At 37.5% G+C, this 16,884-nt stretch overlaps 2 protein-coding genes across 2 annotated transcripts in view; one reads left to right on the top strand and one right to left on the bottom strand.

The window, feature by feature from the left end:
- The window catches only part of LOC149838421 (serine/threonine/tyrosine-protein kinase HT1-like), a 28,993-nt gene extending 28,576 nt beyond the window's left edge, over window positions 1–417 (top strand). Inside the window, exon 4 of the mRNA XM_090006592.1 lies at window positions 310–417. Coding sequence (XP_089862718.1) covers window positions 310–360 — 51 coding nt within the window. The 3' untranslated portion in view covers window positions 361–417. The remainder of the gene's footprint in view (window positions 1–309) is intronic.
- A 2,159-nt stretch (window positions 418–2,576) lies between these two features.
- On the bottom strand, window positions 2,577–16,412 carry LOC149838420 (plant UBX domain-containing protein 3-like). Its single transcript, XM_090006591.1, has 4 exons — window positions 16,011–16,412; window positions 12,638–12,932; window positions 3,317–3,412; window positions 2,577–3,225 (listed from the first exon to the last, which is right to left on the bottom strand). The coding sequence occupies exons 1-4, from the start codon at window positions 16,388–16,390 to the stop codon at window positions 2,842–2,844; spliced, it is 1,155 nt and encodes a 384-aa protein (XP_089862717.1). The 5' UTR covers window positions 16,391–16,412; the 3' UTR covers window positions 2,577–2,841.
- Window positions 16,413–16,884: the final 472 nt, after the last annotated feature.

Genomic DNA, 16,884 nt, shown 5'->3' with positions numbered 1-16,884 from the left:
AACTCACTAATTTTGAGTTCGATAAGAAATCAAGCCAAAGCTCAAGCAATGACTCAATAAGGCTTGTTTGATATATATATATGTGTGTGTGTGTGTGTGTGTGTGTGTGTGTGTGTGTGTGTGTGTGTTATTTATTTATTTGAAAACCTTTGGTTTTACATTTGAAAATTTTATTGGTGTCCTAAATTTTTATTTGTTGACGTCCTTCTTCTTCCTTCTCCTCGCCTTCCTCTAGACATGGTAGTCGTCTAAAAACCTCCAATTTTATTTTACCTATTTCTCTTAGACTGATTTTTTTTCATTGGTTAGGCTATCCACCTACACATGAAGTGGGAATGCTTCACCCCTCGCGTGGAATGATTCTGTCAAGAAACGCATTAGAACATTTTGTCCACTACGTTTAGCCCTCTATCATGATGTTTGGCCATAGCTTCTGCTCTTAACAGTCCACATTATCCTTATCAACTGTAGGCAATTCAACAACTGAGAATACACATTGATTTTTCTCTCTAAACCAATTGCTTGCACATATGGTTGAACGTGATGGCTGGACCATCGTTCACCAAAAGTAGACAGGTCCCAAGTCCTGTTTGCCACTCTGCCTGAGGTTCACTATCAACCACTAAACTTTTACCCATAGTTTTCCATTCTACTGACCAAGGCAAATAGTAACCTACCCATGGATCAGACACTCGATTTTACAACCTTATTTACTTGTCACTTGAAGACTCATCTTGCCCACTGAAGTAGGTCTACAAATCCGAAATCAGATCTTTGGGCACAGACAAAAGAGTACTTGCTCTGCATGGTTCACTCGGTGCATCTTGTGGATCCATGGGCTGTCTGTTCCGCATGGTTCATGGAGATTTCTTCTGGGTCTGTTCGGTGCAGTTCTCCTGAACATGTGGATCCATGAGGAGGGTAATAACTTGCTACAAGTGTCTTATATCCAAGAATGTTGCCTAGGATTGGGATAAGCAAGCCCAGGTTTGAGCCATGTCAAGCTAGGGTACCAGCAATCCAGTTTCTTTGTTTGGCAACTTGGCTTACACAATCCTAACCTCATAGAGATGAGGGTTGGTCCATGGAAGAAGAATAATTCACTGTCATTAAGACCCTGTGTGATTTCTCTTGATAGCCAGCCATTATGTAGACAATTTTCCTTTTTTCCGCACGCAAGGAACATGCCTAGGAACAGGGGCCACTGTGCCCCCCATGGATAGTAAACCCTAGGTGGCAGCCTAGCCCACAAAGGCATAAACACCAGGCAAGTCACTATATAGTACCAGCAGGAATTGATCATGGACGTCCAGGTGAAAACAAAGAATCACAAGTTGACGAATATTTTCTGCTATGAAAATAACCAACAGACCACGCTTCCCTTTATAGTAAAGCATGCAAATGAGCCAGACAATCTGAGTTTGAAGAACTTGCCTTGTTCAAGCTCAGCTCGTTTTAACCATGAGCTTATCATGACTTCAAGCCAAGCATAATTTAGCTAGATTAATTCAAAAGATGTTTTCCATAAAAGGGCAACGAAAAAACTGAATTTCAACCAACCAACGCCTCCACATATTCTTACGTGATATATATCATATACTAAAAGGATAGATACTTATCAAGCCTACACGAGAGGACCCAATCTGAACAGATGCTGCTCAGACTTGGCTAATTAAACACAATGAACACATAAAATAAGTTGAACATAACATGAGACTATTTCATAACCCCCATCAAGCCCATTGCCAAAATGAACCAAGCCAAGTTACACCTGCTTCCATATTCTTGTTAAGTCTCAACAAAATATTTGAAGCAGAACTCTTCCATTGTATATGCTGGAAACTGTCACATGGATGGGTGCGAGTGCAGATATAGGTATCGAGAGTACGACATGACAATTCCAAAAAATGTAGATACGAAAACATGGCTATATATATTAAATATCACATAAATACAAAATAAACTGAATATAATCTAAATATATATGCTATATCAAAAATATTTATTATATACTGAAAATATAAAATTATAAATTTAAAATATAATTATAAATTTAAAATATAATCATAAATTATAAATTGAATACAAACTTGTAAGTACCAAAGGTAAAATGGTGTACCCAGGTGTCAACATGGGGACAGGCGTACCGAGGGCAAAATAGAGTATTTGTATCATAGGCCTGAAATCTCTCCTTAGTTAAACGTGTATATGCTTCATCAGCATCTCCTAATAACTGACATACATTTGTAATCATAGTGACAAACGTTTAAAACAGCAGAAAAACATTCTTGTGAGAAATAGAAAATTTTCATGTTTCCCAGCAAAACACCAACATTAAATAAATAAAAACTAGAGAATATATTTGTAAGAAAAACAAAAAATTAAAATGATGTGATTTCATCAAAAAGGCAACAAAAACACACATATTGAGATAAAATCATAAGATTAACAAAATATTATGATATTTTGATAACAGTGCAGTACTTTGGCCGTTTAAGCGATTTTTTTTTCAATATTCTCAAAATATCACCGATATTTGCCACCACGGCCATTTCGATCCCAGTTGCACCACAAAGTTTTACGAAGACAATCCCACTGCCTAACATCCTACCAAATGTTCTTCCAAGCATAATAGGTTACATCTGAATCAGTTTCGATTTCCAGTTACACTGGTCATAACTTTGTCAGAAGCACAACCTTAACCTTTGCTAAACGGTATTATAAGAAAAAAAAACTGTGGTGATGGAAGCTGTAAATCACCACGAACATTGTATCCCAAGTCCATTATGCAAGACGAACAATTTTAGCAGTAGTGTGATGAGGCATTTTCTATACGGAAAGCTAAGGCTTCTGAACGACAACAGAGTTGGCAAGGCCAGCCTGCTCTATCGTTTGTGCAGGATCAGTCAAAAGCTTGGGTGGGAAACCCATCACCTGCAGCTGATATGAACATGAGCTGCCTGGCCTCTCTGCATCAATGAAGGCACGGATATCCCCAACTGTATGATGATAATTGAAGCGTGCAACCATGCGAGTTCCATCAGAAAGACGCAGCTGAATTGAGATTGATGGCAGGGACGGATCCACAGAAAGACCTTCAGATGAGGATGAAATGCCACTACCAGCAATTGACAGCACACTAGGCTCAGAAACTGCAGAAGAGCTTGACGCACTGCCCAGTGTCCTCCCCACACCCCGGAATGGTACATGGTGCTTCTCTGGAACCTGAAAATTGGAGGTACTCAACAAAGCATCAGAGCAGGTGGCATGGAGGAAAGCATAATAAACAAGTATGAATTCAAGAAAGAACACACACGCGGAAATCTTCATCCCTTCTGATGAGATTAACATGGACAGCGGTTCTCCTATCAGCGGGTTCCAACTCTTTAGGACATTCTGATTTGCGTATACTCTGCAAAACCAGTTTTAGAAAAAAAAACTACATTAAACTTTGCTGAAGCTAAATTTTTTTGATAATTTAATGAAAGAAAAAAGTATATGCATGCTTCATTAACATATGAAGGAATTCAAAATACAAATAGCAGAGGCTGTCATCCAATATTCCCCATAAAACCAGTGCACAAAACTGAGGTAGGCACCACTTCCCCACATCCATGATGTGTTTCAATTTGTCCTAGACAGAAACTCTGGCAACAAGAAATTAAGCAGCACACCGCTCATTAATGTGCAATCTGGAACACAAGAAACACTACAAAGTAGTAGCGGCTAAGCAAGGAGAAAGGGTTGGGCTGTCTAGAACATTTTTTTATGCATGATCATGAGCCCTCGATTTGTCTAAAATTAGCATTCCCTACTTCTGGCAAAAAGCTACCCAAAGGAGAACATGATAGAAATCTACCAGGGAATATCCTGAATTTCTACTATCAATCAAATGCTATGGTAGTTCCATGGCCAATCACAGCTCATAATTCAACTGCCAGAATTCGACATAGAAGCAAATAATTTATTACCATACATACAACATTAAGCACATATCGCTTCGTCAGTGTGCCATTTATTTTTGCTTCCTATAATGCATGCGGCCACAGCAGAACAAAAAAAGATTTTCTGCTTTAACTTCTCAATAGTGCTTGGCTCATAACCTACACCTCAATCATTGCTTTCTTCAGGTTCATATTTTCTGTTTTACATAAGAAGCAAAACGTCAAATCTTTTTTTTTAATACAGGAAAACCACCTCACTTGCGACCTCATTGGTGTAGAAACCCCAGCCCCCCCCCCCCTGCCCACCAGGGAGTACACCCAGCTTCGGCCTTCTGGCAGAAGATGTGCACCTGTCAGTTTCAAATTCGCAATGCCCCATCAGCTTCGTGACATTCAGGAGTTGCCCCTACCAGATGAGCAGAGCCCTCATGGGTAGACATCGAATGTAATCATACAATGTCTCAAATTGATGTTGCTTTTGAAATGATAAAGTCAAATTAGTGGAAATATCTGTGTTCTAAATTCATCAAATTCAGATAATCACACACACGTGCATTTGCACACAAATACATGCAGAGGCACATGCACACACTCTCTTTGCATATGCAGATTCAAGCATGAACACATAACAATAGTGGCTATTTCATACACACTCATGTGCCCTTTTTTTCTTTGATGATGGACATCTGCTAAGGTGTCCAACCACTCCGGGTTGGTTTGCACCCACTCTGGACTGGGCCCCTGTTCCGCAGCAAAAACCTAGGCACTAGCCGCCTCATCCACTAGGAAGGTGTTGCCTTCATATGTACACGTGTACTATATACAACACATATCTATATTTGGGTTAATATTTGCTACTGTCGCCATAAGGTACAAGCGCCTCATTTTTTTCCAATTTTTGGTTGTTTTTCATGAAATTAATCTTACAGATATGATCTACATGTATTGCTTAGTGGGATTGGCTCTTGGATTGTCCAGATAGGCAGGACCTTATAAGGCTTGAAAAATCAATGGCCTACAATGTGTGAAATTTTTCCGACACTTAAAATTGTGCTTTTAGGTCGAAAAAATGATCTGAACACTGATTCGTAGCATTTGGACCATGCTGAATCCATTTATAAGGCCCAATTGGGTTAACAAAACCTGCACCATGGTGATCTAGAGGCGTTTGTACCTCATGTTTCCATGACCAAATATCAACCCTCTATATCTATACTACTTAATGACCGAAGAAGGGCAACACCGAAAAAATGTTTGGCACTTCAGAAACTTCCGAAAAATTACAGCCCAGTTAGATTGGATGAATCAGTCATTCCTATATTTGTTGTCAAAACGTGTGCTTTATCATATTATAGGGGTGTAATGCAACCATGTAGCCTTGTAATTATTAGCTGCGTATTCGGCTTTAATGAAGGACACTTTTTAAAATTAATTTATTGAACTTGGTGTTTTATGAAAGAAGGAGCCTTCTAGAGGCTTCCATACTTTAATTACTCTCGCTATCAGTCTGACAAAATTGGGTTTTCGAGGCTTTTTGGATTGTGAATAGCCGTATACTGCCATTTGCGTTCACGTCTCTCTCTCTCTCTCTCTTGCCTTTTCTCGCTTTGTGTGCGTTGAATTTTCTTTTGGGTTATCTTTAGGTTTTCCCCTTTAGTTATGTAGGCTTGGTATTTCTTTCATTTTGTGGAATTTTCTTCATTTTTCTGCTGGATTTCTACTGCTTGCTATATCTATCGAGCATTAATCTACTTATCCCATGATCCTTCCATTCATCTCTGCATCAAATTTTTTTCCATGTGTTCTGATTTCAGCTTGACAAGTCTCTTTAGGAAGTTTCAAGCTGATTTATTATTCTTCCCTCCCTTGAATCCCACAAAAAGATCTGATTCTTTCGATTTTTTCCTAATTTTCATGTTTTCACTCAGTAAGGAGCTCTCTCTCTCTCTCTCTCTCTCTCTCTCTCTCTCTCTCTCTCTCTCTCTCTCTCTCTCTCTCTCTCTCTGACCTATTCGTTTGTCTCTCTAATTTCCCCACTTTTTTCTCTTACACGGGTGTTATTCAAGTAGTATTTAGTAAGGTATCACTTTGGTTGAAGGTGAAACTAGGAGGAACAAAAGGCTTTTGTGGTCTTTCACTTGAGCTTCTTCTCGAGGTCACAGGCAACAAAATGACAGGTGGTTCTCCACTTGGATTTATACATGATGCTTTTGCTTCTCATCTTGTGGAATACAACCACATGTCTATCCCTCTGCCTCTCTCTCTTTATCTTTCTATGTATCTCTCAGTCTCTCTATCTTAAGGTTTGGTTTCTGCTTGGGTTTGTTCTCCATGTCAATGACTCTTTCTATGTGGACAGTGGGTTTCTTATCTTTTGTATGCTTTGTATTAATAACATGTTGTGTTCCATCTATCTGGTTGATCAGTTTTTCTTTATTTGATTGATTTTGTGTTTAATTAGATGTTATTTTAGGTCATTTCTTTATTTCGGTTGACGATGAATTCACTTATTGTTTTAAATCTTTTTTTCCTCTGTATGGGCTTGTCAAATGCCTGTTTGATAGCCTTCTGTTCCATGGTTAATGTTTGACGTGTTCTTTAACTATGAGAGCAGGGCTCTTGTGTATTTCTATTGTTTGTGTACTCAATTGCTTTACTCAGATTTTTTGAGATCCAAAAGGTAGTTTAGTTCAGCCAAGATCTCTGTATGTTTTTTTTGTTATTGAATGCATTAATAATTTATAATTTTTTTCCCTTTTTCTCTCTTCTATTACGCCACTGCATCTACATATTGTGGACTGTTTTGTCTGAAATTATTTGGACGTTTTCTTATTTTATCATCTTGGTTTTTTGATAACTCATCTTGTGGTTTCTATTTTTTGTCTATATACTGTGTTCATTTTTCAATTTTGTGATTTTGTTCATGTAATTAACTTTGCCTATGCATCGCTATCCACTTCATCTTTTGTGCTTGCAACAAGCCTCAATATGATGGATCCGTTAGTTTTTGGGTACTAATTGAGTTGGTATAAATGAGTCAGGTTTTACTTGTACTTGTTTTAGAGTCGGATCTAAAAATTATTTGGAATTGCTGGGACAATATAGGTTAATAGGTTCCGGTGCTAATAGGACTGAGTATAACCACATCCATGCGCAATTTGATTTGAGCCCTAGGATGTAGACGTGGAAGTTGGTTTAGGTTTTTTTTAATGTAAATATGAACTGGTCTTTTTTGTTCTTAATACAGTTCACAATTTCCCATGTATGTTGCAGTTCCTTTTGGAGAAGTGTTTTCATGGAACCATTCTTTTGCGGTGGTTTGTGACTTAGAGTTTAGTGACTTTAGTCTCTTTTTTTCTTTCATGTTTTCTAAACCATGTGTATTTTATTGCATCTTTCATTTATGGATCAATATTTTTAAATTTCTATTTGTGGTATGTTGTACCTCATATTCTTTAACAGATGCTTGCTAGTTTAGATTGCTAATGAAAATTTCAGCATGTTCAATACATGTTTATGCACTTATTAGTGTAGAATCTACAGATACTTTTGCTTTCTTTCCAACAACAAACAACAACAACAACAACTACGCCTTCATCCCAAAACAATTGGGGTCGGCGATATGAACCAAAAAAGAAAATCATTTTGGGTCTTCCACATGAATCCTTCTCCTCCAATCATTTCTATCCAATGCCATGTCCTCGGTGAGGTTCAAAGCATTCATATCCTTTCCTATCACCTCCATCCATGTCTTCCTAGGCCTACCCTGACATCTTTTAACTAATATATTTTTCCATTTCTCCATCCTTCTAACTGTAGCATCATTAGGCCTTCGCCGAATATGTCCAAACCACCGTAAACGATTCTCTCTCATCTTATCTTCAATGGGTGCAACGCCTACCTTCTTACGTATTTCCTCGTTCTGAATCTTATCTTTTAGTGTCTTTCCACACATCCATCGAAGCATACGCATCTCAGTTACACTCATTTTTTGAAAATGATGTCTCTTGGCAGCCCAACATTTCGTACCATATAGTAAAGCGGGTCTAATTGTCGTCCTATAAAACTTCCCCTTCAACCGCAATGGCATTCTATGATCACACAACACTCCAGTTGCACTTTTCCATTTCATCCACCCAACCTTAATCCTATGATTTACATCTCCATCAATTTCTCCATTCTTTTAAATGATAGATCCCAAATATTTGAAAACAATCATCCACCGCTATTTCTTGCTCACCAAGCTTCACTACTTCGTTGCTTATTAAACCGACATTCCATATATTATGTCTTACTCTTACTCAACGTAAAACCTCTTGCTTCCAAAGTCAGTCTCCATAATTCTAACTTAGCATTAACCCCAGCTCTAGACTCATCAATCAAAACAATATCATCAGCAAACAACATACACCACGGCACATTTTTTTGAATTGATCTCGTAAGTTCATCTAACACTATAGCAAAAAGGAAAGGGCTTAATGCAGATCCTTGATGTAACCCAACCATTATAGGAAAATTGTTTGCCACCCCTCCACAAGTGCGGACATTGGTTACTACTCCTTCGTACATATCTTTAATTATATTAATGTACTTAGAGAGATACCTTTCTTCATCATTGTCCACCAGAGAACATCCCTAGGTACTCTATCGTATGCCTACTCCAAATCAATAAAAACCATATGCAAATCTGTGTTCCCCTCTCTATATCTCTCAATAAGTTGTCTAAGAAGATGTATAGCTTCCATAGTTGATCTTCCATGCATAAAACCAAATTGATTCTCTGATATTATGGCAGCCTTCATCAACCTATACTCAATCACCCTCTCCCAAAGTTTCATAGTATGACTCATGAGTTTTATACCACGATAGTTTGTGCAATCTTGTATATCACCCTTATTCTTATAGAGAGGCACCAAAGTACTCTTCCTCCACTCATTAGGCATCTTATTTGTCCGCCAAATCTTGTTAAAAAGATTTGCCAACCAGACTAAACCTTTCTTACCCAAGCATTTCCAAGCCTCGATAGGTATATCATCCGGGCCAACTGCCTTTCTGGATTGCATTTTCTTTAAAGCCTCTGTAATTTCTTTCTTTTGAATATATTTTCCCATTTCTCCATCCTTCTAACTGGAGCATCATTAGGCATTCGCCGAATATGTCCAAACCACCGTAAACGATTCTCTCTCATCTTATTTTCAATGGGTGCAATGCCTACCTTCTTACGTATCTCCTCGTTCCAAATCTTATCTTTTATTGTATTTCCACACATCCATCTCAGCATACGCATCTCAGCTACACTCATTTTTTGAATATGATGTCTCTTGGCAGCCCAACATTCCGTACCATATAGTAAAGCGGGCCTAATCATCGTCCTATAAAACTTTCCCTTCAACCGCAATGGCATTCTACGATCGCACAACACTCCAGTTGCACTCTTCCATTTCATCCACCCAACCTTTATCCTATGATTTATATCTCCATCAATTTCTCTGTACTTTTGAATGATAGATCCCAAATATTTGAAACAATCATCCACCAGTATTTCTTGCTCACCAAGCTTCACTACACTCACATCACTACTTCGTTGCTTACTAAACCGACATTCCATGTATTTTGTCTTACTCTTACTCAACTTAAAACCTCTTGCTTCCAATGTCTGTCTCCATAATTCTAACTTAGCATTAACCCCAGCTCTAAACTCATCAATCAAAACAATATCATCAACAAACAACATACACCACGACACATTTTCTTGAATTGATCTCGTAAGCTCATCCATCACTATAGCAAATAGGAAAGGGCTTAAAGCAGATCCTTGATGTAACCCAACCATTATAGGAAAATTGGTTCTCACCCCTCCACAAGTGCGGACATTGGTTACTACTCCTTCATACATATCTTTAATTATACTAATGTACTTAAGAGAAACATCTTTCTTCATCATTGTCCACCAGAGAACGTCCCTAGGTACTCTATCGTATGCCTTTTCCAAATCAATAAAAACCATATGCAAATCTTTGTTCCTCTCTCTATTTCTCTCAATAAGTTATCTAAGAAGATGTATAGCTTCCATAGTTGATCTTCCAGGCATAAAACCAAATTGATTCTCCGATATCATGACAACCTTCCTCAACCTAGACTCAATCACCCTCTCCCAAAGTTTCATAGTATGACTCATGAGTTTTATACCACAATAGTTTGTGCAATCTTGTATATCACCCTTATTCTTATATAGAGGCACCAAAGTACTCTTCCTCCACTCATTAGGCATCTTATTTGTTCGCCAAATCTTGTTAAAAAGATTTGTCAACCATTCTAAACTTTTTTCTCCCAAGCATTTCCAAGCCTCGATAGGTATACCATCTGGGCCAACTGCCCTTCTTGATTTCATTTTCTTCAAAGCCTCTGCAATTTCTTTCTTTTGAATCTTGCGCATGAAGTCACGATTCATCTCATGAAAAGGAATGGAAAAGTCTCCAAGATCCTGAGCATGACTTTCATTAAATAGCTTATCAAAATAATCTTTCCATCTCTCCTTAATCTCCTCATCTTTGACTAAAACCCTTTGCGTTTCGTCTTTGATACATCTAACCATAGCCAGATCCCTCGATTTCCTATCTCTCATTTTTGCAATCCTATAAATATCCTTCTCACCCTCTTTGGTATCCAACTTGTCATAAACCTCCTTATATACCTTATCCCTCGCGTTCCGAACTACTTTTTTAGCTTCCTTCTTTGCTATCATATACTTCTCCAAATTCTCATTATCACGACTTTTACTTAGATTTCTATAACACTCTCTTTTAACCTTAATAGCTAATTTGACATCCTCGTTCTACCACGATGTATCCTTACCTAGCGGTGCACCGCCTTTAGACTCACCTAATACCTCCTTAGCCACCTTTCTCATGCCACCCGCTATCTTATTCCACATAGATTCTAAATCCTCTTCGAGACACCAATCAACTTCCTTAACTACCCGCTCTACAAACATTCCTTGTTTAGCTCCTTTCAGTGCCCACCACTTAATTCTAGGATCTATCCTATGTCTATCCCTTTTGCGGCATTGTCTAATTCTAAGATCTAAAATTAAGACTCTATGTTGTGTAGCTACACTTTCTCCCGGTATAACCTTACAATCGATGCAACAACCCCTATCTCTCTTTCTAAGTAGGAAAAAATCTATCTGACTCGTATTAACCCCACTTTTAAATGTTACTAGGTGAGACTCCCTCTTCCTAAACCAAGTGTTTGCTAAGATCATATCATAGGACAAACCAAAATCTAAAATCCTTTCTCCACTATCGTTTCTTTCTCCTATACCATAGCCTCCATGGATACTCTCAAATCCATCCCTACTAATGCCTACATGCCCATTAAGGTCACCGCCGATGAAAAGCCTTTCTCCATAAGATATCCCTTGTACTACTCCATCTAAATCTTTCTAAAATTGACGCTTAGTGGAATCATCTAAACCTACTTGAGGTGCATAAACACTAATAATATTAATAATATCCGTACCTAATACTAATTTAATAAGTAAAATCCTATCACCATTCCTACGGACCTCAACTACATTATCTATAAACTCACGAGTCATAACAATCCCTACTCCATTCCTATTCCTATTTATTCTTGTATATCAAATCTTATATCCCCAAGGTTTTATCACCTTTGCTTTCTTTCCCTTTTGAAATTAGTGGTTAGGCATGATATGATTAATATGTAGAGACATGATATCGGCAGTGTTCTCAAAGTTCAAAATTGACTTGTGCTAAGTATTTATCCTCATTGTGTGATGATTTGTTAGTATTGTTTGTGATATTTGCTATATAAACTTTAAACCAATAGATGTTGTTGACAGTTTGGGCAACAATGAAAGCATTCTTATTTTTAAACAAATATTTTGTGGTCATTTGTTTATTTAATTCCAGTCAAATTGATCTTTGTGATCTTATTGCTTTAGAGTAGTGCACATGCTAAGCTTGGCTTATATCACCTACATCCTTTGTACATAACATCACAACCATGAGATTCTACTACATAGGAGCATACATACATGTGCACATATATGCACGGGTATGTGTGTGTGCACATAATCTTTCTTGAAATAATTTAGAAATTTTGGAAAAAATCAAACACATTTTTGTTAAAAAAATATCAATTTACACTAACATACAAAAAAGAGTTGGTTGATAAATCTCAACAGATTAACAAGGATAAACAATAGTCTGTTTAACCAGCAAAATAGATAAAAGAGGAAAATATCACTAGAAACATCAAAATCTACTTTCAATATCTAGTAATTTACAAAAAGTCATGAGAAATTATCTTTGGAAGCAGTTTTTGAATCTAATGGAATTATTGCAATCTATACATATATAGATATGTATTATATTTGGGAGAGAGAGAGAGAGAGAGAGATGCACAAACACAATAGAAATGACGCATATCACATCAGAAAGAGCAATTTTGCTCTAAAAATTTTAATTGATTTTGGATTTTGAAGACAGGAAACCTTTTAGATCATCAGATGTCATAAGTTCCATTTAGGCCTGATGACAAAGAGTTGGTAAAAACATGGTCAACCATCAAACAGGAAATGCCAAAAAACATAATTAATATTTAAAAAGTAGTGCTGTTTACCATAATGATTGAAGAAAAAAAATAGCATAATCCAAAATGTACAATACCTCTAAAAAGGGCGCATTTTCAGGATCATCCAACCTTCTCAAAGGACCATCATTTACTGTGAATCCATTACTCCAAAATACAATATTGTGGACAACAGATTCAGGCTCCCGAGAAGTCTGAGGAGCTTGCACTGCCTCCCCTGATAAAAGCCTTCCAGTGCCAGTAAAACTTTTTGAACTAGAAGATGGGTGGAGTTGATCAGCTGGTCCTTCCAATGCACCTAATTGTCTAGCCTGATCAAATATTGCATCCACGTCATTATTTCCTTTTGTTGGACCTTGGATAAGCATTCCACTGCATATACACACAGTTCACGTCACTTTTAAGAAATTCCACAAATGCAAAACAGATGATTAACTGCTCATCAATAGAACAAAGATGCTAGACAATTCAATCCTATTGGGTACACATGATAATGCCAGAAGCTCAGATGATGATAAGACACAAAACATGAGAATCAAGCCGGCAGTTGAAAGCTCCTCCATTCATTTATATAATAAATAACATAAGGCACTCGTTTATCACATGTCAAAACCAGCTTGTTACCACTTCATCTGACCAACACAAATCTTACCAATGCATACCTTGAGCACACCATATTGTGTATTATAGAGCCTAAGCATCAAAATTTTTAGCAAGATCATGTATCTTGATTATAACAGTTTTCTCTCTAACTTCTTCACTGAACTTGCATCTGTATATTCTGTTTTTATTTTACTAAGCATTAGATCATTTTCATCTAATGCACTCCCTCAAAGTTTTAGCTTTTCGTGCATCTTATATATCTTGACCAAGTACTGTATTATACACAAACAACATATAACAAATGGCATCATCTTGGAAATGCATTTTAATCTATAGCTGATGCAAATAGATACAGGCTTCAAGCAAATCTTCATAACTCATTATTCCAAAAAGAAAAGAAAAGAGATGAATCCACACATGTAGTTCTCACAGTTTGTCACAACATCAGCATACACATCCTGAACAATTTCATATGGTATCCTTTCCTTTTTCAACACTGACCAAATTAGTTGCTTTGGTATTTGATCACAAACTTTCTCCAAGTTAAGACAATGTGTGAATCTCGATCTCTTTCTAAACTTGTTCATGAGTTTCTTTAACCTATATCACATAGACAGGACACAGGTTCGGGATACAATAGCTACCACATTAGAGTTTGTTAAAACTAGGACATAGGGACACAACCATACATTATATATGTGTATGATTATATACATTTAAAATAATAAATCTAAAGGAGCAAAACATGAATATCATCCCAAGCGCAAACTCTTGAACAGAAAATCTAAATCATTATGATTAACAACATTGAATAATAAAACTAAGTTGAAATTTGAAATACAATGTAATTAAATGATGACAAATTTGAAAAAAAAATAGAACACAAGTGAATACAAAATAAGCATTCAAGACCGTAAAAGAAAATAGATAAACTTAAGGACACAACGTTGACTGTGTCTATGAAGTGTCATGGTGTGTCTGGGTGTTGTGTTAACATATGCATGGTAAGCAAAGCGTCTGTGTGACAATGCTTAACAAGAAAATAATTCCTATTACTGATCTCCCTTGTACGAAACAAAATTTGTACCCAAAAACGTGATTAATGTCCATAAAAATCTAAACTTCTCACTAGAGCACTATGACTTGAAGTTATGAGAAATGGGTCGAAATCAGCAGAACCAAATCAGATCAGTACTGCAAGTGGCTAAACATGGACTGCTCAACAAAAATGCTAGGATAATTATCTGCTTATAACATACTCATTAAACAAGGGATTGCGAATGTCTCAAATCTTAACTTAAAAGAGAAAAAGGAAAAGCCTAATTTGCTAGTTTCACTTTGCAAACCAACAGCCCTGTAGATCTCTTGACAAATATATTAACTTAGCACAAGATCATGACGTGACTGTGCATGACATGTTCTATTTAATCTTTTGACACGGAAAAATCTAACTTTTTTCTTTAAATTGTCAAAAAATTCTAATATGAGAAGAATAGATTGAAGTGGCTGTAAAGGGCATCATCATTCCTTCAGTGATGAATTCTGTCCTACAAGACAAAAAGGAATGTGCATGCATCTACGAAAAGAAGTGTCTACTAGTTCAGTTCCCACGTAGCCCTAGTGTTATACTTTGGGCCAAGGCCATAGGTTTTCAACTTCAATCAAGGCTATACTCCCCATATCTGGTACCTATATGCGATCGAATTTGCAATGTATACCAAAAAAAAGGAGAGGACTATAGTGATGGTGGGACAAAAGCTACTACAGGTGCTGCAATAAGGTGGAAAGTATGCTTTGAAGGAAAGAAGTGCTGAACTTCCAAAACGAAAGAGGAAGCAAGGTATTTTACAAGAACCATGATCCCTTGAACCAGGAATTGCACTTCCCAAAATTGGAAACTGAAATTCCTGCTTTAGGTAACCAAGATTCCCATCTTCAGGAAATGGGATTCCCAATTCTTGAGAATCTGAATTTCCAAAGATAGATACAAGTTAAATAAGAAATATATATATATATATATATATATATATATATATATATATATATATATCATTGAATAAGGGTTTTTCTTCCCCTTTTCCCCTCCATGTTCAAACCTCTTATCCTCTCCCACCTTAGCTTTAGTAATTTGGACACTTGCGGAAGATTTAGGTTTGTAGTTTATTGCATTTGTTATTTTTTTAGGTGAAGCAAACTTTTTTAAATTTGTGAAAACAACTTGAAGACAAATTATCAGTAACAGCTAAACACAATGATTCTATACAGAACTTGCTATTGGATTGCTCGAAGAGCCCAGCAATTTCCATGCAGGATTTGGTTCCAAGAACAAAGAACAGGTAAACACAATGTGAAAATCGGCGTGTCTTGATACTTCCATCAAGCACATGCTTGTCTTGAGCATCAAGTGATGTCGAATTGACAATCAGGTTGGAGAAATGGGTTCAATCAAGATCAATTTCTTCTACACCGACTTCAGGAAGATAGAAACACCTGACCTTAACAGGCTGAAATCAGAAAAACAAAGAAAGCAACACGCGCGAACATGTTCAACTGTGCAACAAATTAATATGGAGAACGCGTTTCGGACAATGTTTGCATTTTTCATGCTACAAAAGGGAAGAAAGGAACCGAAAAAACTCCAGCCCTTAGCGAACGATATTAAGCAAATCTTCGTTATTCAGATCCATATCAAAACTAAAACAAACCCTAGACATAAATCCGTTCATCCGCGCACTCAAATTCTCCAACAAAAACACGAAGTCATCATTGTGAAAACGAACGCCGATCGAAATGAAGAATTCTCTTCGGACAAACAAAAGGGGGGAAAGAAATCGGAGGGGTTAATACCTCTTCTCGCCACCAGCATAGTACTCCTGCGGCGCGTCGCCGTCGTTCTCGTCGTCGGAGGTGGAGCCGGAACCCCGGCCGAGATCGGAGAGGGTGCGAATCCGTCCCGAAGACGACGACGCGGAGGGCTTGCCCTTCTTCTTGCCGTAGTCGTCCTTGGAAGCCATGGGGGCTGCAGGAACGCGAGGAGGAAGAGGGGAAGAAGAGGGTGACGGTGGGGAAGGAGGAGGGGAGTGGTGCTGCTGCTGGTCTTCGTAGAATGAGGAGAGGGCAGAGTCGAGCTGCCAATTGTGGCTCTCCAGGAAGAAGAGGGCCTCCTCTCTCGTGCACGATGCGATCCCACGAAACGTCTCGACGATCGCCTCTCCTGCGCCCTCCATCTCTCTCTCTCTCTCCCTCTCTCTCTCTAGGCCACAGCTTTAAGCAAGCCTCATGTGCAAGTCCAAGGCCTCTTGGCTCTTCAAAATTCGAACCCACCTCACAAAATATCGCGATATTTTCAATCGTCGATAAATTTAACAAAATGAGATATTTGCAAAACGTAACCGGTTTTTAAAACTTCACGATTTTATCACGGTGTCAACTTGATAAAAAAAAGGATCGTGTGGCATCTCCATACTTCGTGTTTTTTATTCAAGAGAAAAACGAGAGAGGGAGAGATTAGGCAAATTCACAAATGTTGTTCTTGAGAATTTCTTGTCAAGAGAATATTACAAGAGATTTTTCTAAAATTTTATTTTTATCAAAAATTTCAAAATATCAGCATATAAAGAATATGAAACATTAGAAGCAATTACTTAGCAAAATGTTTGGATATTAACAGACTGTGCAAGAGAATGGTCTCCTATCGTAGGACAGAAAAGATCCTTCCCTT

Source organism: Nuphar pumila, chromosome 5, assembly GCF_984573655.1.
Source record: "Nuphar pumila chromosome 5, dmNupPumi1.hap1.1, whole genome shotgun sequence".
Taxonomy (NCBI): Eukaryota; Viridiplantae; Streptophyta; class Magnoliopsida; order Nymphaeales; family Nymphaeaceae; genus Nuphar; species Nuphar pumila.
This window is presented reverse-complemented; position numbering and strand designations above follow the sequence as displayed.

Bases quoted from the DNA above. Each gene is read 5' to 3' on its own strand.
- LOC149838420 (XM_090006591.1), bottom strand. From the start codon at position 16,390: ATGGAGGGCGCAGGAGAGGCGATCGTCGAGACGTTTCGTGGGATCGCA. The intron at 3,413-12,637 runs GTATTGTACATT...CTGGTTTTGCAG, and splicing joins AAAATGCGCCCTTTTTAGAG to AGTATACGCAAATCAGAATG. The intron at 3,226-3,316 runs GTGTGTGTTCTT...TCCAATTTTCAG, and splicing joins GAAGGGATGAAGATTTCCGC to GTTCCAGAGAAGCACCATGT.